Raw genomic sequence first — 22,752 nt, 5'->3', positions numbered from 1 at the left:
TTCGTGAAACAGGAGAGAGTGAGGCTGTCTGTGGGGGCTGCCGGAGGGGGATCTAGGGTGAGCCGGCATCCGTCCCAACAGGCTCTGAGCTCGCGTTCCAGGCAGGAGGGACCCAGATTCCCACATCAGGGAACGGGAGGCAGGTGCTCAGCCCGCAAGAAACTCAAGAGAAGAGTCGGGAGCATGACAGCGCTGGTTACCACCCGTCCAGGCATCTTCGGGGAGTCCCATGGCCCCCTGTGCGATCCCCGCGCGCATGCTTTCAGCAGACATTTACCAGGCACAGCGCGGGGTCCCGGGGATGCTGGAGAGGAGACAGCCATGGCCCTCCCAGGAGCCGGAATTCTAGATCCACACGAGTTTAGCCACGCGTGGCTGCTTCCATTTAGACTTAGAATGAGTAAATCCATTTAAAATAAAATAATGAAAAACGTTCAGTTTCTCAGCCACACAGTTTCCAGGGGCCAACAGCCCCATGAGGCTGGTGGCTACCCCGGACAGCACAGATCGAGAACATCCCATCACTGCCAGAAGTTCTCTCGGACAGGGCTGCCCTAGATGATGAACCACCTGCAGCCGACCACCAGCTATTAATTAGGGCCACTGAGAACACTGCCTGGCTGGGAGGGAGGGCCTTCGGGTGACCTTTGACCTGCACCGAGAATGGGGTGGAGGGCAGAGCAGGGTCGAAGGCCATGAGGTGGGTTGGTGCCGCGTGCTGGAGAACCCACAAGAAATCGGGGGTAGGTGGAAAAGGTCATTTTCTGCAAACCTAATGGTTTTTTTCTTCGCTCATCTATTTAGGTCTTAGGGAGCGGAGAGGGAGAGATGTGTTCAAGCCGTCTTCCTTAAACCGCCCCCCTCTCCTTCTGCTGTTATCCTTCCCTCCCCCGGTGCCTTCAGTGGCTCCCTTTTTCCTGTGCAAAGGTTGATGCCGGCCACTTGGGTGTCTTCATGCCTGTCAGGCCAGGAGTAGAGGGGCGAGGTCATCCCAGTTTTCCAGGGCAGCACACAGAGGCTTTGGGAGGGAAGGTGGTTCCCCGATGTGATGAAAACACCAGGCAGGGGCCGGAGCCGGGGAAGGGAGCCGGAGACGTGGAGGTTGCAGGTGTAGGAAGGGAGACGGCGGACTGTCCAGAGTTTGCAGAGCTCCCTGTCGGGGACTCAACACGCCTTGGCGCGGTGCCTGGCCTGTAGTAAGCACTCGCTCCACGTTAGCCTGTTTCGTTATCCCCGCATCACCCAGGGCTTGAAGTGGGGGACGGAGTGACGAGGGAGACCACCTGGGGACCAGTCCTCATGGAGCTTACAGACCAGCAGAGGACGTGGACAATGATCACATATTGGCACAAATGAAGTTTCCAAAAGAGACCAGTTCTCCCACAAACTAGAGCCTGTAACAGCCCCAGGCGTGGGGAGCTGGGGAGCTGGGCTGTGCTTCCTTGATGTCAGAGCTACCTCCCTCCCCAGGAACCTTCCACGGCTCCCTATTACCATATCCAAACATGGGCCCCCATTTAGGGAGCACCTATCGTGGCCAGACACCTTTCAGCACAACCCCACTGATTAAACTCATTGAGGGAGGGGGTTACATGGCCTGATTTACAGAAGGGACAACAGGGTTAAAGTTAAATCATTTGTCCTACTTTGGAAATCACTGCCATGAACTGAGCTCTTTGTCCTCAGTGGGGTCCTTCGTGGAGAGGCTGAAAACAGCGGCCGCCCCTGCGAGGGAGCCATTGCTGTCGCTGCTTTGTTACGATCATTTTCCCAGGCTGGTGTAGACCTGATCTCAGGGAATCCTCGCCACCCCACTGGGGATTAGGAAATATCCTCACCACTTCCTAAGGGCAAGACAGCACTTGGAGAGGGAGTCCCTTGACCAAACTCTCATAGCTGGGAACTGGCGACGTGGGATTTGAACTCAGGCTGGACCAACAGCATAGCCCGCACACCCTTAGCCAGGCCCATCTAAGGCTTAGGGTGAGCCCCTTCCTTACCTGCATCCCCATCGCCAAGCCCCGAGTCACCACGGCCCACCCTCCTCGGCTTTCCCCCCACCTGCCCCCTCCCCGCCGGCTTTCTCTGCCTCGAGGATCTCCTGCAACCAGAGAGAAACGTTCCTAGAACAAAACACAGGACTTCGAGTGAGAAAAGGTCCCTACGACGGAGCCCAGTTCTCCCGTCTTGCAGACAAGAAGACTGAGCCCTAGACACGAGGGACAGACCCAAGACGTGATAAAACACCCCAACGGTTGCTATTATTGTGAAGCAAAAAGCTGGCGTCCACGAATCAAACCCCGTGGCTTGGCTGGCCCTGCGCCGAGCATTTCGTCTACGTGACCTCAACCACGTGCTCATAGTCACACACATTTCCGGAGTCCTGAGCCTGCCGCGCCTTGCACAGGGATCGCGTGGGTTCGCTCCCCCACTCTTCACGACAAGGTCAATACAGAGACACTGTCACCGGCTCCGTTCGTTCGTCGCAAACAGCGTCAGATATCGTCTGCATAGCATGGAACCCACTCATTTCAAGGGCACTTAGTGCTTTTCAGCGACTTTACGGGACTGTGCAACTACCTCCCCAAAGGAAATGTGAGGACGTGTCCACTCCCAAGATCTCCTGTGCCCGTCAATCGCCGCCTCCCACCCGCGCCCCCAGCTCTCGCGGCGACCACCGACGTACTTTCTGTCTCGACAGATTTGCCTCTTCCGGACAGTTCCTCAAGATGCATCATACAGTACGTCGCCCCCGCGGCGGGCTTCTTTCGCTCCACGTGCTGTCTTCAAGGCTCATCCACGTTGTGAGTTTTATGAGCGCTTTGTCCCTTTTTATGGCCCGAGTAACATTCCGTTGTACGGAGAGACTGCGCTGCGTTGACCCGCTCACCTGTGGGTGCACGTCGGGGCTGGGTCCACTCTCCGGCTGCTGTCGGCGCTGCTGCCGTGAACACGCACGGGGACACGGGCCTGACCCTCTTGGGCCGATGCTCGGGGAGGCTGTGTGAGAAGCTCATGATACGCTTTTTAAGAAACTGCCAGACTCTTTCCCAAAGTGGCTGCACCATCTCCAGCCCCATCAGGAACAGGTGAGGCTGTGGATTCCCCGTGGGGGCTCCGGTTTCGGGAGGAGGAAGAACACGCCGGGAGCTGACATGCCCAAGGTCTCCCGGCTGGTAAGGAGCACACGTGGCTGTGTGTCCAGGCACTGTGACTCCAGCCCTGTGCTCTTAACCCTAAACAGAGATGCTTTCTTCCCGTGTTACTCATTCATTCATTCGTCCCCAAACTGTTGAGCCCTTGGCTTTGTGCAAGGCGCTACGCTAGACGGGAGAGCATCAGAGGACAAAGAGACAAGGTTTCATTTTGGCTGGAGACACAGAGACAAACAGACTGAGGACACTGATTCCACAACTATTTATTGAGCCTCACGACGTGCTGGGCAGTGCCGCAGGCGCATATCTCCCGCTGGCCAAAGACATGAACACAAATCCCTGCCCACACCCTGAAAAAAATTTTTTTTAAATTTTATTTATTTATTTGACACAGAGAGAGAGAGAGAGATCACAAGTAGGCAGAGAGGCAGGCAGAGAGAGAGAGAGGGGGAAGCAGGCTCCCTGCTGAGTAGAGAGACTGATGTGGCTCAATCCCAGGTCCCTGAGATCATGACCTGAGCTGAAGGCAGAGGCTTAACCCACTGAGCCACCCAGGCACCCTGAAAAAATTTTTTTTAAATAAACTGTACATGGGGCTCAAACTCAGGACCCGAGATCAAGAGTGCCCCGCTCTACTGACTGAGCCAGCCAGGCTCGGGAATCTCACAACACACGGCGAAAGGAAAGAATTGGAGACTAAACGCATGTCCTCAGCCCCCAGAGTCTACAGCGAGCGTTTTGCTCTGTTTGTTCCGGATGGACCTGGCTACCGTCTATCCTGAAATTTACCCGCCCATCGGCCTATCCACCCCTCATCTTTCAAAAATTTAATAAACTTTCCTTTTTTGAGCAGCTTTACTTTCACAGAAAGATCGGGTGGAAATTGCAGATGGTTCCCGTGTATCTATCTTTGAAAAAAATTCATTTCAACGCAATTTGCAAATATTAGGTCACACCACCCCCAAACACTTCAGCACGCATATTTTGTAACAAGATACCAAATATTTATCTAGGCTTCTTGTCCCTGGTAAAATTTCACTACAGTGCAAGGCATACACCCCACATCGTGTCAGTTGAGACGGTTTTAGAAATACACACTCCTGAGTACTGGACACCCATCTCCAGCTTTAACAGATCCCCCCGGCTTCGGTTTGGAGAATCATCGGTGGGGCGGGGCTGGGGTGCCGCCCTCCATCACCCAGTCCACGGCGACCCCTCCCCCTTTCCAACCGGTGCCCACGTCCCTGAGGGGCCCACGCGGAGGGGAGGGGGAAGCATCCAGACCCAAGTTTGAAGATTCCGGGTCCCCTCCGCTTCCCCTTGTTTAGTCACTCATGCGATCGTTTATTTGTATCGATTTGGACTCGAGATGTTTCCTTTGTCCTTTGGGGGACAGTCCCCTAGGACATTATTTCTTTCACGGAAGTCCACAAGCTGTGTGCCGGCCAGAGGACACTGCTCATGGGGAAGCTGGGGCTGCTGGTGGGCGCTGTGGCTTCAGTCGGGTGGTCCTGGAGGGCTTCCGGGAAGGGGTAACCTGAGACTTGATCCGGATGGGCCGGGGAGCTGAGAGTGGGAATCCAGAGCTGGACCCCCTCCCTTTCCGGGGGGCTCTGAGGCTCCCAGGGGACAGCCACCCGCCCCCAGACGTCCAGCGCCGGTGGCCTGGAGCCATGCCTCCCTCCGGGCACCAGGCCCACGGTGGGAGGTTTCCTCTGCCTGCTCCTGGCCTCCTGGGGGGCGGCCTGGAATCCAGCCTCAGAGGCCAAGCCCCGGCGCCTCCTGGGCCCCTTATCTCGCCACGCCCAGCACTGTGCCTGGCACAGACCCGGGCTGCGTAAATATTTGCCGCCTCTCATCCAGCTGCTTGAGCCCCGGCCACCCTCCTCTCCCACCGCGGGGGCTTTGCCCACGTTCTGCACCCCCCCTCCTCCCAGCATCAGCTCTTTCCTCTCCAGGACGGAGGGGGCATTGCTGGCACCAGGTGTGGAGCCCGGGAGAGGGAAGGGACCCACCCAAGGTCACTGGGAGAGGGAGCCAGAGAGAGAAAGAGAGTCTTTGCAGACTGGCCGCCTCCAGGCTTCTAATATCAGGTTAATGCCTGGAGCTGCTCTTCGCCGTCGCGCCCACGCTCGGGGGCCCACGGGCCACACCGTCAGCTGCGGGTCCCCAGCACCCGTCAGGCTTCCTCCTCTCACAGCCTGGGATGGCAGTTCCTCTGCTGGAGTGACTCTCCTGTCTGCCCCTTCAAGCCTCCTCTGCGAGGCCCTCCCTCCCTACCCCCCGCCTCTCTCAGTCCCCTGTTGTAGGCTGAATTCTCAGCCGGATCCCAAGATTCCTGCTCCGCTGGTGCCCGTGTCCCCCAGCCGATCTAGGAGCCCCTGGGAAAGGACTTTGCACACGGCACTAGGATTCCAAATGCACACGGCACTAGGACTCCAAGTCAGATGACTCGGATGGAGAGAGAGGACGTCACGCCAAGTGAAGTAAGTCAGACAGAGAAGGTAAAGACCATACGATTTCACTCATTTGGGGAATATAAAAGACAAAACAAACAAAACAGAAACAGACTCACAAATACGGAGAACAAACTGGTGGTTACCGGAAAGGAGTGGGGGGTACATGGATGGGAGAAATAGATAAAAGAGATTAAGAGGTACAAACTCCTAGTTATGAGAAAAAAGTCCCAGAGACGAGGGGAGTCTGGGTGGCTCAGTCCGTTAAGTGGCTGACTCCTGTTTTCAGCTCAGGTCATGACCTCAGGGTCGTGGGATCAGGCGCTCAGCACAGAGTCAGCTTCAGGTTCTCTCTCCCTCCCCCTCTTGCTCCTCCCCCTGCTCACGTGCACAGGCACTCCCTCCTGTCTCTCAAATAAATAAATCTTTAGAAGAGAAAGTCACAGAGAGGAAAAAGTACAGCATGGGGAATTATATTCAATAACTTCGTAATAGTGTTGTGTGGCGGCAGGTGGTGACGACATTTCTCGTGATAAGCATTATGAAATGTATATGCTATGCTGTGCACCTGAGACAAATATAATATTTCACATCAATTATACTTCAATACAATTTTTTTCTAAAAGATTCCAAATCGGTTGATTTAAGCTAGGGAAGTGATCTTTGGTGGGCCTGGTCTAATCAGGTGACTCCCTAAACGGGACATGGTGCTTTCTGGAGCTTGAGGGGGATTCAACAAGAGGGAGATTCTCTGTTCCCAGCTTTGAAGGAGGAGGGGACCCCTCCCCAGTGGACGCAGGCAGCCTCTGAAAACAGAGTGGGCTCTGCCCAACAAGCAGCAAGGAAATGGGAATCCCCGAGTGTTCCCTGAAGCAGAGAGGCCTGTCATTCCGTCATTCGTGCCCAGGCTTCTGACTCACAGCAACCGTGAGCTCATCAGGGGCTGCTCTTCTAAGCTGCTTACATCTTGTCTGTTACATAGCACAGAAAAACAGGCGATCTGTAATCTGTCCTGTTTCCTTCACGGTGCTCGCTGCCAAAAGTCAGTTGGTTTCTGTGACTGTTTCCAATATGCTCGTCCACCTGGATGAGTGGCTGGGGCTTCCGTAACAAAGGATCACGAGCCAGGGGCCTTCAAACAACAGAGACGTGTCGTCTCGCAGTCCTGGAGGTTAGAAGTGCAAGATCTCGGGCCATGCGCCCCCGAAGCCCCCAGGGGAAGCCTTCCTGGCCTCTGCCTAGCTTCTGGGGGTTTGCCCTCCATCGTCGGCTTGTACAGGCATCATTTCCTTCTCCACCTTCATCTTCACACGCCGGTGGCCTCAGCGGGCTGTCTTTCCACCCCTTCCTGTGGGAGAATCGCGTGGGACGTCACCTTCCTCCAGCAGGACCTCCTCTTAACTAATCCCATCTGCAGTGACACTATTTCCGAATAAGGTCACATCCAGAGGAACCGGGCACTCGGCAGATCCTTTTTGGTGTGGGGCACGATGTAACCCATAGTGCCATCCCTATCCACACGAGCAGTCTGCTGGGGTGCAAATCTTGGCGGGGTGTCCCTGGGTTCCTAGAGCTTCGAGTATTCCTTGGCACAACGTGGGCGCTTAAACAGACTTTGTTTTTGCTAAATCACCTGGTGAATTACTTCTGAGGGTCTCTTTCTGTATCTTTTGGGTGAGGATAAAGCCACTGTCCTCACTGTTTTCTTCTCATTTGCTAATTTGTTTGGTTTACACACTGGCTGCCGACCACCCCTCACTAGAACAGAAAGGTGCCTGGATGTCTCGTCGCTGTGTCCCCGGCACCCAGCGCAGTGCCCGACACACAGTAGATTCACAGCAAATAACTGTCCAACAAATAAATGAAGTTACAATGTGCCCCACCCCTACTGGACAGAGGGGGAAACTGAGGCTTACTTAGAAGGGTGAGATGAGTCGCCCAGGGTCACTGTCACTGCCCCCCAACTTCTGATCACCTGCTGATGCCTCCCGTCGGCTGAACCCGAACAGCAGCCAGACGCAGCCCAGCCGATGCCATCGGACGGGGTCACCTGGACAGAGGGGAGACAGATGGACAAAGGGAAGGCAGTCAGCACGTTCGGATTGATTCTGTGGACAATCTCTCAGGGCCAAATACACCCAGGAAAGGAACCTTCAGACGGCGAGGGCGGGGGGAGGTTCCTGCTTTCACACCCAGGAGGCTGTGCCAGCCTTCACGCTCGCCAGCAAAGCCCCAGGGCCCTCTTTCCCACGTGCCCAACCACTTCCTAACTTCTGTCCGGGGCAACCGCCCTCAGCAGGGGCGACGGTGGGACCAGCTCGCCCTGGAGGCGGGCAACAAGGGGCGGACTGGACGGCAGCAGAGGAGACAAAAACAAGAAAACCAAACGAAACTGCTTGGTCCACTTTTCACTGATGTCATGCCCCAGCGATCGGAGCCAGTGTCGGTGATACACGCCCCTCCCTGGAAAATAAAACAAGACGAAATCGGAGACGGAGATGAACCATGAGAGGCTCTTAACTCTGGGAAACAGAGTTGCTGGAGGGGAGGGGGCGGGGGGATGGGGTAACCGGGGACGGGCACGAAGGAGGGCACGTGACGGAATGAGCACGGGGTGTTCTACGCGGCTGATGAGTCACTGACCCCTACCTCGGAAACCAGTAATGCACTATACATTAATTAACTGAATTTAAATAAAAAATACATTAAAAAAAGAAACCCCTCCCTGCGAAACAGCTTTATTGGTCCAAGTTCTGAACGTTTGCTGCAGATACTACCGCGGAGTTTTAAATATGTTATATATATACATATATATGAATATTAAACATGTACATATGTGTACATACATACAGAATACATACGGACTCATACATGTAACAGTGTGTGTAGATTCGCGTATGTAATTAGCACGTGTTATCACTCCGCTCCCCCATCCTTTCCGAAGCACCGTTGGGCGCTCGGAAGGCAGCGCAGAGAACCCGTTCACGCCTCGCCTCCCCGCCGGCAGACCCCGCCACCCACCAACGTCCCGAGGACCGGACTATCCGAGCTCACTCGGATGCAACCCCGCGCCTTCAGCCTCTGTGGACCTCCACGTCCCCGCTGCGTTTCAAACGGTAGTTTCAAGGGACACGTAGGTGGCACGGCGATTCTGAAGACAGAACCTGAGAGACTGGGGTGCTGACCTTCTGTCGCCCTTGGAGTTTGTGTTCGTGGATCAAGTCCGAAACGGGGACGCAGAGCGCCCACCATGCGATGAAATGGTGTTTACTGAAACGCAAGTTCGAGCTCCCACCTGAAATCTTTGCTGCATCAGAACCGGCGTCTCTGATGTTAGCAGGTGTTCTCTCCAATTTCTGATTGTTTGCAAACAAACAAAAAAAATCAAGAAAAAAAATGACAAGTGATGGCTCTTAAAAATCGTTTTGTCCTCTGAGAGACATCCAGCCATCGAGCCCCTTAGTGTTCATGCAAATAAGCAAAAACCTCGCGCGCACACGGATGTCGGCAGCATTTGGTGTTGATACTGGAAAAGCGACTGAGAAGCGCTCCAGGAGGCGGATGGACCGGGAGGGTCCATGCAGACGACGGGTGCCGTTTGGTGCTAAAGAGAGAAGAGCTGTCCACCAGGTCATGAAAAGGCAAGGAGGAGCCTTCCGCGCACATCGCTAAGAGAAAGCAGCCGTCGGAAAAGTCTCCAACTTTAGGACACTCTGGAGAAGGTAAAGCTATGGAGATGGTAACCGGGGGTGGTTGCGGGGGTCAGGGGAGGGCGGACGGGTGGGGGAGCCCGGAGGACTTTCAGGACAGTGAGTCTGCTTTGTGTGATACCACAATGCAGACACGCGCCCTTATGTGTCCGTCCAAGCCCGCGCGACGGGCAACGCCAGGAGCGACCCATAATGGAAGCTGTAGACTCTCCGTGACGATGGCATCAATGTGGGTCGTCGACTGGGACAAACGTACCCTCTGGTGGGGGACGCGGATGCCGGGGGAGGGGAGATGTGCACGAGCGGAGGTAGGGGTCTACGGGAAATCTCTGTGTCTGCCTCTCAGTTTTGCTGTGAACCTAAAACTGCTCTAAAAACTCAAGTGTATTAAGAAAGAAAGAAAGAACCACCCCCTCCCCCAAACCATGAGAGTGATGCCAAAGGTTACTCCGGGATTGTTCTGGAAGTTGCTCAGTTGTCCACGGGTGGACCCGCTCTCTGCGCCCTCACTCGATGGCAGGACTTTCTTTTTGTAGCTTTATTGAGATGGGCTTCTCCTAGCACACCATTCATCTACGAAAATGCACCAGTCGACGACCTTTGGCGTGGGCACAGAGCCGTGGGACTGTCACCATGATCAACCTCAGACCACTTCTGTCGCCCCAGAAAGAGCCCGCTGGTGCTTCGCCCCACAACGTCCCACGCCCTCCAGGCCTTGGGCAAGGATCCGTCCCATCCCAGGGTCTGCAGGTCGGCCTTGCAGGGCAGGGACTGGAGCTCTCGTCACCTGCTCTCTGCCCCCAGAACAGGCGATTCTGCTCCGAAACTCCAGGATTATTCAACCAATCTGTCTTAACCTTTTTTTTTTTTTTTTAAGGATTTCATTTATTTGTTTGAGAGAGAGAAAGAGAGAGAGAGAGCTCACAAGCAGAGGGAGCAGCAGGCAGAGAGAGAGGGAGAAGCAGGTTCCCTGCTGAGCAGAGAGCCCGATGCGGGGCTCGATCCCAGGACCCCGGGATCATGACCTGAGCCGAAGGCAGAGGCTTTAACCCACTGAGCCCCCCGGGTGCCCCCAATCTCTCTTAACTTGAATCCCAGACAGGACAGGCCTCTGCTTATCTTTGCTCTGGTCCAGGCCCCAGGAACCGTGTGCTGAATTGGAATGCAAACAAGAGACGTCAGCAACCCTGACACACGTCTGTCCCCAGCTCCTGGCCTGCACACGTCCGCCCACACCACAGAGGCCGGGGGAGGGGGCATGTGAAATGCGGAGTCCAGCTGTGCCTTGACCCCTAGCGGGACACAGAGCAAGGGATTTAATCTCTGCGCTTCTCCCTTCCCTCAACTATAAAACGGAGCTAATAATAGGACCTACCTTTCCCGGCTGCTGTGAGGATTAGCACAGGGGCTGGTAATACAGAGTTCAGTAAATGCTAGCTATAATTATCGTTAATCACGCGGGATTTACGGAGCCGTTACAAACGCACTCCGGCCATCCGTCAGTCTCATCCCACACACGTTTCCTGAGGAGAGGGAGAGAGAATCCAGTGTGCTCCAGGGAACTGTGAGTCCTTCCGTGTGACTGGGGTGTCGGGTGAGATAGGGCGGGGCGGCAGATAAGATGAGGCAAGTGCCCCGTCCAGAAGGGCTCAGGGGCCAGGCTGGGGAGCTTGGACTCTCTCCCAAGGGTAACAGGGAGCCATGGGAGGCTCTTGAGGAGAGGGACACATGTTGGCTCTGAGCGTTAGATGCTCTCGGGGTGGTGGGTGGGACACTCTGCAGGGAGACACCGGAGGCCAAGAGGAAGGTGGGATTATGGGCCACTTATGTGAGGGACCGTGGCCAACAGCCCAGTGGATGTGGGTGAGGCAGTGGTTCTTAACCTGTGGTCTCTAGACTTCTAGAGAGATCCAGAGGGGTCCGGCACCCTGGACGCTGTCTGCCAAATCATGTTTCCATTTTTCCAAAAGTAAAAAAGAAAAAGGTGAAAATCATGTTGGTGCTTTCTTGGGTTCAGCCCAGGGGAGCTCCTTATTCCTGTCTCTTGGTACAGTTGAGTCTCCTTCTTCATGGTGGTTGTGGTCTCTGAAGTCGTAGCGACCGCGGAATCAGCGAAAATGGAAACGCTGCCCCTGGGGAAGCACGAGGTTGGGTTCCTATAAGCCTTTGCCACACTATCCTCATTAATGGGTCAATACGTAACCTTGTGTCGCATGTGTTCTGTTTGAGGACACCTCGCTTGATAGACACTGTTGACTCGCTCATGCTGAGCTCAAGGCCAACGGCACCGTTAACTCGGGCCAGAAGGAAGCTCACGGGACACAGATCTTTCTCTGTAAGACACATCGCAGCCTTCTGGGACCTCTGTGCTTGGGGGCCTCTTACAACCATGAAGTCAACAACAAAAAGGCACAATACTGCAAAAAATGTGGCATCTGCCAGAATACCAGAGGGAGGGTGACCGGTGTGTGCAGGGTGACCGGGGGAGCGAGGAGGCCGAGGGTCCCCGCACGCAGCCCAGCGGGCTCAAGTTCTCGCTGCCCTGCGCCTGTCCACTCGGATCTGAGGACCGCAGGAAAGTTAGTGGGTAGACGAGTTTGCAAATACGAAATCCACAAAGAATGCAGGGGACCATACACGCAAAACATTGCCCCGGTGTCATGGAATTAATAGAAAAGTTGTCAGGGAGAGAGCTTTCATTCTCCCTGGAGCTAAGTCTTTGAAAACCACGGTCTGTTTTGCACTCCCAGGAGTTCTCAATTTGGACCAGCCACGTTTCAAGGGCTTAAGAGCCACACGTGGCTGGTGGCTTCTGTATCACACGGTGCCAGTCCCTGTGGCTTTCTTCAGATTCTCCGAGGGGCCTACGAACTTAAAAGAAGGACGATAATAGGTCGATGCCGGATGGAACCCCCTCAGAGAGCGCGCGACAGTACCAAAGCGAGCCCCTTAGCACGGGGGAGCGCAGGGGAGGGAGACTATCCTTTGCGTCCCGGCTTGTAAGAGCACAGGATGGGCGAGACATAAAGGGTCCGTCATCCGAACCGGATCCCCGGAAGAGGGCAGCTTCACAGGCCGGAATCCGCAGCACCCCTGCCAAGCAGAGAGCCCGAGCTCCATGTAACCACACAGATGAAGTTTGCAAACTCGGGGTTGAGCTGGTGAGGACAACAGCCAGCTGCGGAAGGTCACAGATGTGATACTATTTATATAACATTTAACCACAGGCATGGTGAACCCCCCCATTGCAGCTCTGTGTTTATCCGTAGGTAGCACATGCGTTTTTCTCATGAATAACAAAAACCTCTTTAGTGATAGGGGTTACTTCAGGGAGGGAGGGGGAAGATTTGGACTGGGGTAAGGACAACACAGGTTCCAATTACAGTAAAAACGTTCTCTTTCTTCAGCTGGACAGTGGTGGACATACAGGTGCTCATTAGGTTATTTGGGAGACTTTGGGTGCATTGGCTAAAATATTCCACAGCAAGGTTTTCTGTGGTTGTGAAGAAGCAGGCTCCCTGCTGAGGGGGGAGCCCAATGTGGGGCTCGATCCCAGGACCTTGAGATCATGAGCTGAGCCGAAGGCAGACGCTTAGTGACTGAGCCACCCAGGCGCCCCTCATCTATTATTTTATTTAGTAATATTTATTCAACGAACATATGAGCCAAGGGGTACCACGGGGCACCAGAGAGAAAACAGAATTATGTTCTCAGAACCAGGAGTGAAGACAGCCCAGCCTTCATCACCAGACTGTCAACTGTACCACAACAACGATTAAAAGTCAAGATTTTGATTTATCAGTTTGTCATCTTATTCTTTCCAGACAAAACAAATCAATTTAATCTTATCACTTTTTTTTTCTTCAATTGATCTTTTTTTGGGGCCTGGCACTGGGGTGGGAGGGCAAGTGGGTTAAGTTGTCAAGTCCACAGTCTTTGAAGTGTAACTCAATTTTTTATGTGATCTTTCCATATATTTTTTATTCGGTAAACTTATTTGGAAAAAAATATGAAATATATAAATAACAGGGTGCCCATCTGGCTCAGTTGGTGTAGTGTGTGGCTCCTGATTTTGGGTCATGAGCTCGAGCCCCACACTGGGTGTAGAGATTACTTAAAAATCTAATCTTTAAAATACGTATATAACTGAGACACCTGGGTGGCTCAGTGGGTTAAGCGTCTGCCTTCGGCTCAGGTCATGGTCCCAGGGTCCTGGGATCAAGTCCCGCATCGGGCTCTCTGCTCGGTGGGGAGCCTGCTTCTCCCTATCCCTGCTGCTCCCCCTGCTTGTGCTCTCTTGCTCTCTCTCATAAATAAATAAAATTAAAAATCTTTAAAAAATAACAATTTAAAAATATATAAGATATATACCCTGCTATGCATACGATGGTATATACTATACGTAATATAATCATTATACAAGGTAATGCAGGTTACATCTATTATTCTATTATATACAATATGTAACATATTATAAACGTAACACGTACTGTAATGTGAAATGTCTCCCACTCAGAGAACGCTCTGGGTAGAGCCTGCAATTGCTCCCATCTCACAAGGAGGACACTGAGGCACGGGGGCAGAGAGCACTCGCTGGGCCAGGAGGGACTGAACTAGGACACTCCCTGGAAGAGCCCTCGGGGCCGGGCGGAGGGGACGGGCAGGCCTAGAGGCCAACTTTAATGAGGGTGTGTGCACCTTGGGGGCCCGGACTGGACCGTCGGAGGCCCGCACCCGCCTTCTCCAGGTCACTCAGGGTGACCCTGTGGGGCGGTGCTGCTAAATGGGGAGGTGCAAAGCTCCCTGGATCATCAGTGAGCCTCCCAGGGGGCCCGGGGCGGGGCAGCGAGGCCTGCGCGTCCCCCCTCGCCCTCCTCCCAGCAGACCCAGGTGGCTCCACAGCCTGACCTCCTGGCTCGAGCTGAACAGCTGCTCTGCGGTCCCCGCGGGCCCCCTGGGTGCACACATCCGGCCCCAAGTCCCCAGTGGAAGAATCCGGCTCCGGTCGGACACCGGGGGGTCTGCCTTCCTCCAGCTGCCCAGCCGGGGGACAGCGGGTGGCCCGGAGGCCACAGACCCTCATGGAGGCCTGTCTCTTCCTCTCAGTGACTGCGGACCACTGCCTCAGTTTCCCCATCAGTGAATCGGAAACCGTCGCTCTACCGGTCCACGGCTTATAGGGAGGATTCCACAAAGTCTCAAATTAAAAAAAAAAAAAATTCAAATAGTACAAACGGCACAGCAACGGAAAGCTCCCAGAAGCTGGGTGTCTTCACCCATCACTGACCCAACCGCGGCATCAACAGAGGATTTATTTGGGCAAACTGGGGCGCACAGGATAGGACTGGGTGTCAGCCGGATTTCTGGAATGACTGTTCGATGCCACAAAATGCAATCGATAAAAGCTTTGCAACTGAGCTGGGAAAGATCCCTTCCGTCACAGAGCGGAAGACTGCGGTGTGGCAATGCGCTCTCGGGCTGCCTGTGGTATATCTGACAACAGTCAGCTTTTCATGAGGAAAAATGTCCAGCATAACCAAAAATAAAGAGTAAAAGGAACCCGGTGTCCACACTTTGCCAGGCGAGCACGGCTCCCGTCGCCGCCTCCCCCCCCCCAACCCCACCCCCCGGCCGTTGGTGGATGTTCTCTTGCTGGAGTGTTTGGAAGCAGGCACCGGCCGGGACACCATTTCACCCAAGAAGATTTCGGTAGGCTGCAATTGACTTTGCAATACTTCATCCCCCCCCACCCCCCCCAGGAAACAGATACAGCGAGTACTGGAAAATGCCAACATGAGAAGTCTGGTCAGGACGCTGGAGGGTGGTCACTGTGGGCCTCTTCGGACTTCTCTACACGTTTGCAGAGGTTTTCACCAGCAAACCCCCCCAAAATCAAAGAGCAAAGGAAGTTCTCTCTCTGCTACCCGCCCCACCCTCGGCCTGGGTTCCCAGGGGCAACGTGCTCGCCAGCTTCCCCCGGGGATCCTTCCAGAGTCTGGGTAGCGTCGTTGCTGTGTCTTTATTAATAGCAGGATTGTAGTAGTAGTGAAACCAAGTCGGGCAAAACTCAGGGCTGTGAGTCACCCGGACCTGGCTCAGGGCCCGCCAGATGCCTCCTCCCACTCTGACCTTGTGCGGTCCCAGCTCCCAACCTCAGTCTCCTGCTCTGTAAACTGGGGATAAATCCTCACCCTTGCTGGATGGCTGGGAGGATCCAGGGTAAAGTCCCACCCCAGCCCCACCCAGAACCAGGCTCAGGGCAGGTGCTGAGAACATAAAGAAGTCCTTTCCCCAGTGCATCACCTGGTTATTAGAGCTCCTGGGTCTGAGAGAGGAGGGACTGGGGGGCTGGACTCCTGGGTCTGAGGGAGGAGGAGATGGGGTCTGGATTCCTGGTCTGAGGGAGGAGAGGCTGACGGTCTCGTATCTTGGGTCTAAGGGAGGAGGGGCTGGGGGCCTGGACTCCTGAGTCTGAGGGAGAAAGGGCTGGGGGCCTGGACTCCTGGGTCTGAGGGAGGAGGCTGGAGGAGGCTGGACTCCTGGGTCTGAGGGAGGAGGAGCTGGGGGCCTGGACTCCTGGGTCTGAGGGAGGAGGGGTCTGGGGGCCCAGACTCCTGGGTCTGAGGGAGGAGGGGCTGGAGGCCTGGACTCCTGGGTCTGAGGGAGGAGGGGCTGGGGGTCTGGACTCCTGGGTCTGAGGGAGGAGGCAGCTGGAGGTGGGGACTTGGTATTAAAGAACAGGGCTTTGGGAACAGTCGCCTTTATTCCTGGAGCCCAGACTCCCATCCCACGGAGAAAGGCAGAAAGCATGGCACTCTGTGTCTCCCATCCCAAGTAAGGTATGTGAAGGGGCCCTGTCTCCCCTTTTCTCACTGCCATCAGGTCTGGCCCTTGGGGGTTCACAATACATTTTGTCCCCTCTGTCCTGGGACCAGAGCCCAGAGTCCAAGCTGGTCTAAGTTTGGAAGGGGGAGGGAGGGGGGCAGCGGGTCAGAGGGGGTGAGGGAGGGGTGTGGGGGGGACAGGATGTCTCTGAGCTGTCACACACACCCCTGTCTCGGGCCCAGAGAAAGGGAGGGACAAAGGCTCTGAGAGAGAGTCAGGAACAAAGACAGGAGGAGGGAGACAGAGAGACACTGGGGAGAGCAGGCCCAGAGCGCAGCCGAGTGGGAGAACAGAGAAAGAGTGAAAGTGTGGGATATCCCGAACGACAAACAGTGGTGACAACAGTGGGGAGAGTGTGGGAGACGAGACACAGGATAGGGAGACCCACCCAGGGAATCAAGAGCTGAGATAGGGGCAAGACAGTGGCAGGACGGCTGGTGGAGAGAGAGTGAAGGATCGACAGTCACACAGAAGCAAAGATACCGAGAGGCTGGAGAGGGGAAGGAGGTGTGAGACGGAGCAGAGAGATCAGCAGGATAGTATAGACGGACAGAGACCGGGCTGTCCGGAGGCAGGAGTCCGGCAGAGGACGGCAGAGAAATCCTCTGACTCGGACAGGCGGAGAGAGACTGAGGCCGACCCTTTCCGACGGGCTCTAGACCTCAGCTCTGTGGGGCACAGTGGGACGCAGGCGACCCACACAAGGGGTGCTGGCTCGTGCAAGGTCCAGCTGACGCCAGGGGTCTCTGAAATGGAGCTCAGGGAGCCCGAGAACCGTGAGGATGGGGACCCAGAGGTGAGAGACGGGAGACAGGGAAAGAGAGAGAGAGATGCAGAAAGACAGAGTCAGAGATCGACACGAAGAGAGACACGGACAAACACAGAGGGATGGAAGAGACAGGGAAACAGAGACCCAGAGAGACCCAGAGCAACACCAACCCGGGGACACAAAGCTGGACCCAGGCCGCCAGGGCACTGGACTCAGAAACAAAGACGGGGAGGCACAGGAAGAGGATGGAGAGAGAGACGGCAGCAGTGGGGGGTGCGGAAGCTGAGGGTGAAGCCCCAGCCGGGGCTGGGGGCTTCTGGTGGTTCCCACGATGGGCAGGGTCTCTGAGACAATCACCCCGACCCTGCCAGGACACAAAAACAGGTGGCCCAAGGCCACTGAGTCACTGTGACTCATCCTCCTCCCTGGGGACAATGACCCCATTACCCTGGCCACCCACCCCAGCCCCGGGCTGGGCCTCCAGCTTCCTCCACCACTCTCAGGGGACCCCAGACTCACCCCCTCCCCACCTCTGCTCCTCTCCGACAGGAGGACACAGCGACAGCCCTCCAACGGCTCGTGGAGCTGACAGCCACCAGGGTGACCCCGGTGAGGAATCTACGTGTCCTGTACCGCTTCATCCGAGAGCTCGGCTCTGGCACCTACGGCCGCGTACTCCTTGCCCGGCCTCGCCAAGGAGGTGAGTTTGGCCACCAAAGGGCAGACTCCAGCAGGTCCCTAGAATAGGGTTCTCAGAAGCCACTGAGACGAGGGGCATCCCCAGGAGATGACAGGAACCCTGCATGGGGGCACTCAGAAAGTTAAGAGCTCTTTGATCTTCCAATAAACAGAGCTAACCCAAGGAAGGCTGACTTGCCTGAGGTCACGCAGCAAGGCAGGAGCGCGGTTTGGACTGGAGCTCAAGTCACCATGTTCCCTACTTGACTCAAGAGAAAACTGGGGCTCAGAGAGGGTAAAGCAGTTGCGGGAGGCCACACAGCCGAGTAGGGAGTCCTCAGGGATGGTCACCCTTAACCCCTGCTTCACACAAGGACAGACTGAGAGACATCAGACACTATTCCCTTCCATTCTTGTTTTACACATGAAACATCTGCGGTTCAGAGAGGTTAAGCAGATCGCCTAAGGCCCCACAGCAAGATCAGAGCTCCCTGAGTTCCCTTCTGCTCCCCTCTACCGGGCAGGACCTGCTGTGGCCCTGAAGGTCCTTCGTCAGGATTCGGTCCTGAGGACCACCTTCCTGAGAGAGTTCTGTGTGGGCCGCTGTGTCTCTTCACACCCAGGCTTACTGCAGACCCTGGCAGGACCCCTGCAAAGCCCCCGACACTTCGCCTTCGCCCAGGAGTACGCGCCATATGGGGACCTCAGCGGGATGCTGAAGGAACGGGTGAGGCGGGTGGGGACCAAAGGCCAGAACGGCTCATCCCGTGTACAACTGTCCCTAACCCGTTTCTGTCTCCAATCCTGACACCCACATCAGTGCTCAACCTAGCCCTTCCCTAAGCCCCAGACACCCTCCTTATTTCTAACTCTCGGTGCAATCCCATGCCTAACCCTAACCTCATCCACCCAACCGTCCCAACACGAGTTTGCATGGGCAGGGACTTGGGGTTGGGTTGGGAATGAGATTAGGGGTGAGATTTTAGTTAGCACTGGGATTGGGAGTGCGGGCATGCGTGGAGTTGTGTGGGTTGATTATAGATTGGTAATGGGTGTAGAAAGCACGGATAGGGTTGCAGAGTGAGACAGGGACGGTTGAGGAGATGTACACAGGATGAGTTGGAGATCGGAGATGAGTAATGGGGTTCTTTCTGGTGAGGAGACCAGGTCAGGACTGGATTCAAGAGATTCTGAGGATACATGAGTGTGAAGATTAGGATAGAGCCAATTTTAGGAATAAATTTTGGATTTCAGACAGGGTTAGAGATAAGCAGAAGGAAAGAAAGAAGGGAGGGAGAGAGATGAATGGGTAGAGAAATGGATGGATGAGTGGATGGTTGGAAAGACGAGTGGATGGATGGAAGGATGGCTGGATTGAGGGGTTGATGGATGGTAGACGCATGGAACGATGGCTGGATGGGTGGATGCGCACGTGCGTGGGTGGAGGGAGAGAGGGATGGAAAGACGGGGGGATGGTGGATGGATGGAACGATGGATGGCTGGGTGGGTGGGGGGATGGGTAGGTGGAAGGAAAGATGGGAGAGTGGCGGGACGGTGGATGGATGGAACGACGGATGGGTTGCTGGGTGGCAGGTAAATGGAAGGAAGCAAGGAAGAACAAACGGGTGGATTTTGGATAACAAATAATTCAATACTTTAGTGGGTTGCTGACTGGCTGGTAGAATGGAGGTTAAGCAGAAACACTGCTGTGTGAACTTGAATGGATGGGTGGTTTGACGGATGGATTGATTTATCAATCCAATGAAGTCAGCTGACTTCGGAATGGTGTCTGAGTTAGAGAATTAAATTAGTAGGAATTGTACTAGTAGCAGAATCGAAATTAGTAGGAATGAAGATAAGGATTAAGTATGAGATTTCGGTTCCCATTGGAGATCTGGGTGATCAGGCTAGAGGAAACAGGATATGTAAGGAGGGGGTTTGAGTTAGGGTTAGAAGAAAGCTTGGTGGAAGCTAAAATAGCTTCTGGTTCAGTCCGGGGTTCCTGTGACGACATACTGGGGGTTGGAATACAGAGGTTGTAACAAGGTGTGGCTGAGGATAACCTGGAGATGGTGTTGGGGGACACTAGAGGTAGCCACTGGTCTGAGGTTCTGAATTCTTGAACTCCAAGAAACCAAATAAAGAAGGAGCCAAGACACCCTGACCTTCATCTCTCCTTGACCCCAGGGCCTCCCAGAGCCGCTGGTGAAGCGGGTGATGGCCCAGCTGGCTGGAGCCCTGGACTTCCTCCATGGTCGGGGGCTCGTCCATGCGGATGTCAAACCAGACAACGTGCTGGTCTTTGACCCTGTCTGCAGCCGTGTGGCCCTAGGTGACTTGGGTCTGACCCGGCCCGAGGGCAGTCCAACCCCTGCCCCACCGGGGCCACTACCCTCTGCCCCACCCGAGCTCTGCCTCCTGCTGCCACCTGAGACCCTGCCCCTGCGACCAGCTTTGGATTCCTGGGGCCTGGGGGTGCTTCTCTTCTGCACTGCCACCGCCTGCTTCCCCTGGGACGTGGCACTGGCCCCGGACCCCGAGTTTGAGACCTTTGCTGGCTGGATGACCACCAGGCCCCAACCCCCTCGGCCACCCCCCCCTTGGGACCAGTTTGCACCCCCAGCTCTGGCATTGCTCCAGGGGCTCCTAGACCTGGATCCTGACACTAGGAGCCCCCCACTGGCTGTCCTGGACTTCTTGGGGGACGACTGGGGGCTAGAGAGGAACAGAGAGGGACCTGGGGGCTTGGGGGGCATGTCTAGTGGAGATGGGGAGGAGGAGGAAGAGGAGGGAGCAAGCCTGGAGGAGTGGACAGATGAGGAGGAGGAGGAGGACAAAGATGGCAGGAGGATGGGGACAGATGGGGGAGCTCCCTGACCAGGTGACTGAGACAGGTGGTCAGAGCCTGGGCCAATGGCCCCTCCCCCAGCACCACCACCACCACCACCCGCCCTCCCCCCCGGCCACCTGGATGACAGCTGCTCCCCGGAGGACGGAGATGGAACACAGCGCATCTCTCCCTGCTGAGGGCTGGACTGGGAAGCACAATTCCCCTCTCAACTGAGGACCTGGGAGTCCAAGAGTCAGCCCCTCCTCCCTCAGACTGGAGTCCAGGCCCCCAGCCCCCTCCTCTCTCAAGGACCCCTCCTCTTCCTTCTGTCCTGACTGTGCCTTCTTGAAGGAAGGCTCTGCTCCCCGTAGACACGTTTCCGCATTGCGGGGACCTGCCGAGAGCCTCTCACGGAGCTCTGACCGGGCCACTCATCACCACTGCCACCTGGCTGACTCTCGCCGTCCGTGGCGCTATGTCTGAGTTCTCAAGACCCCGCGCCATCAAACCTTGCCCGCCACCTCTTCCCTTTCCCTGGACTCCGGGTGACACTGGGGCAGTCCCTCATCCTGTCTGGACCTAAATCCTCGCACACACACACGCACTTTCCTGCCACGGGCCCTCTGCACATAGTGCATCCCCCCCACCGCCCCAAGAACGCCTTTCTCGCAGCTCAGCACCTCCAAGCCCTCTCCAGCCTCATTGGAACCTATACCCAGGCGACCTCTGTCTCCCGTGGTTTTCTGCCTCACCTGTTGGGCTGTCCGGGGTGGACGTGGTTTTCCTCCTTTCGACATCTTTTCAGTTCTGCTCCCGCCAGAGGAGGGATTCTGCTCCCCACTGTGCCAGCTCCCTACCAGCACGGAGCAGCGAGGCGTGGGCCTGTCCCAGCTTCGTGGGCCTCGGAGTCTGCACTGAGAGCCCCGGGCCCAGGTGGGACAAGCTCACCTTCACCTGGGCCGGCCCGCGGCCCGTTCGCCCCTCCCGCCTGCAGCACTGACGCCTGGGGCTTCCCACCTGCGGGGCATCCCAGGCCCTTCCCAGGGCCCAGCTCAGGCTCCCCCCTCGCAGGGAATCTGCCCTGTGTGCTTTCTAGACTCAAAAGAGTGGGTTCACCAAGTGCCGTGTGGTGTCCTGGATCGGACCCGGGACAGAAGGCGGTTGGCGGAAGCGCTGCTGAGACCTGATCCAGAGTCTACGCAGGGTCTAGCCTGACTGATGACTTCTTTGTTTGGACAAATGTGCCCTTGCCTGCGTGAGATACCAGCCTGGCGGGGAGCTGGGGACGGCCTGGCGGTTCTCCGCACAATCCTTCCAGCTGTTCTGGAAATTGAAAACTATTCTGAAATAAAAGGTTTGTTTAAAAAAATGAAGGGAGTTTCACAGCGGTTATCTTGCTGCAAACCAAGGAAAGGATGTGAATCCCGGGCCCCCAGCTCCTCCATCAGGCCCAGGAGCGCCTGCCTTGCCCCCGCCACCAACTCTGAAGTCTGTAGATGCAGAATGAGGACCTCCCCCCACCCGCCCCTCCCAGTTGCTCCACCACCTGCTTTCCCTCTGCCCCAAGTCTGACATCATCTCTCACTGCATCGTTCTGGAATCCGGTTGTCTCATCCTTTCCCTAAACAGGACCCCAGTGTCCGATCCCCTGAACACCCCTCACGAAACACTTGTGTCTGACCTGTCACTGGGGTATGGATGGGGCAGCTGGGTGGGGTCATGGCAGAGCCAAACTAGAGAAATGAGTTCATGCTCCGCAGGGGTTTGGACTCCTGGTCTGAGGGAGGAGGGCTGGGTCTGGACTCCTGGTCTGAGGGAAGAGGGGCCGGGGTCTGGACTCCTGAGTCTGAGGGAGGAGGGGCCTGGGGTCTGGACTCCTGAGTCTGAGGGAGGAGGGGCCTGGGGTCTGGACTCCTGAGTCTGAGGGAGGAGGGGCCTGGGGTCTGGACTCCTGAGTCTGAGGGAGGAGGGGCCTGGGGTCTGGACTCCTGAGTCTGAGGGAAGAGGGGCCTGGGGTCTGGACTCCTGAGTCTGAGGGAGGAGGGGCCTGGGGTCTGGACTCCTGGGTCTGAGGGAAGAGGGGCCTGGGGTCTGGACTCCTGAGTCTGAGGGAGGAGGGGCCTGGGGTCTGGACTCCTGGGTCTGAGGAAGGAGGGGCCTGGGGTCTGGACTCCTGGTCTGAGGGAGGAGGGGCCTGGGGACCTGGACTCCTGGTCTGAGGGAGGAGGGGACTGGGGACCTGGACTCCTGGTCTGAGGGAAGAGGGGCC

The 22,752-nt window shown here is 55.9% G+C and overlaps 1 protein-coding gene and 1 long non-coding RNA gene across 2 annotated transcripts; one reads left to right on the top strand and one right to left on the bottom strand.

The window, feature by feature from the left end:
* Positions 1 to 3,548: 3,548 nt before the first annotated feature.
* SBK3 (SH3 domain binding kinase family member 3) lies at positions 3,549 to 20,863 on the top strand. The gene is given in 5 exon segments (XM_080829691.1): positions 3,549 to 5,641; positions 17,525 to 17,675; positions 18,178 to 18,380; positions 19,841 to 20,515; positions 20,517 to 20,863. Coding segments are annotated over 5 exon segments (1,269 nt in total). The 5' UTR covers positions 3,549 to 5,602; the 3' UTR covers positions 20,718 to 20,863.
* LOC308359052 lies at positions 5,663 to 10,902 on the bottom strand. The gene is made up of 4 exons (XR_013968370.1): positions 10,697 to 10,902; positions 8,797 to 8,967; positions 7,528 to 7,661; positions 5,663 to 6,959 (listed from the first exon to the last, which is right to left on the bottom strand). It is a non-coding gene; the product is annotated as an uncharacterized lncRNA (long non-coding RNA).
* Positions 20,864 to 22,752: the final 1,889 nt, after the last annotated feature.

Source organism: Martes martes (assembly GCF_963455335.1).
Source record: "Martes martes genome assembly, chromosome: 17".
Classification (NCBI taxonomy): Eukaryota; Metazoa; Chordata; class Mammalia; order Carnivora; family Mustelidae; genus Martes; species Martes martes.
This window is presented reverse-complemented; position numbering and strand designations above follow the sequence as displayed.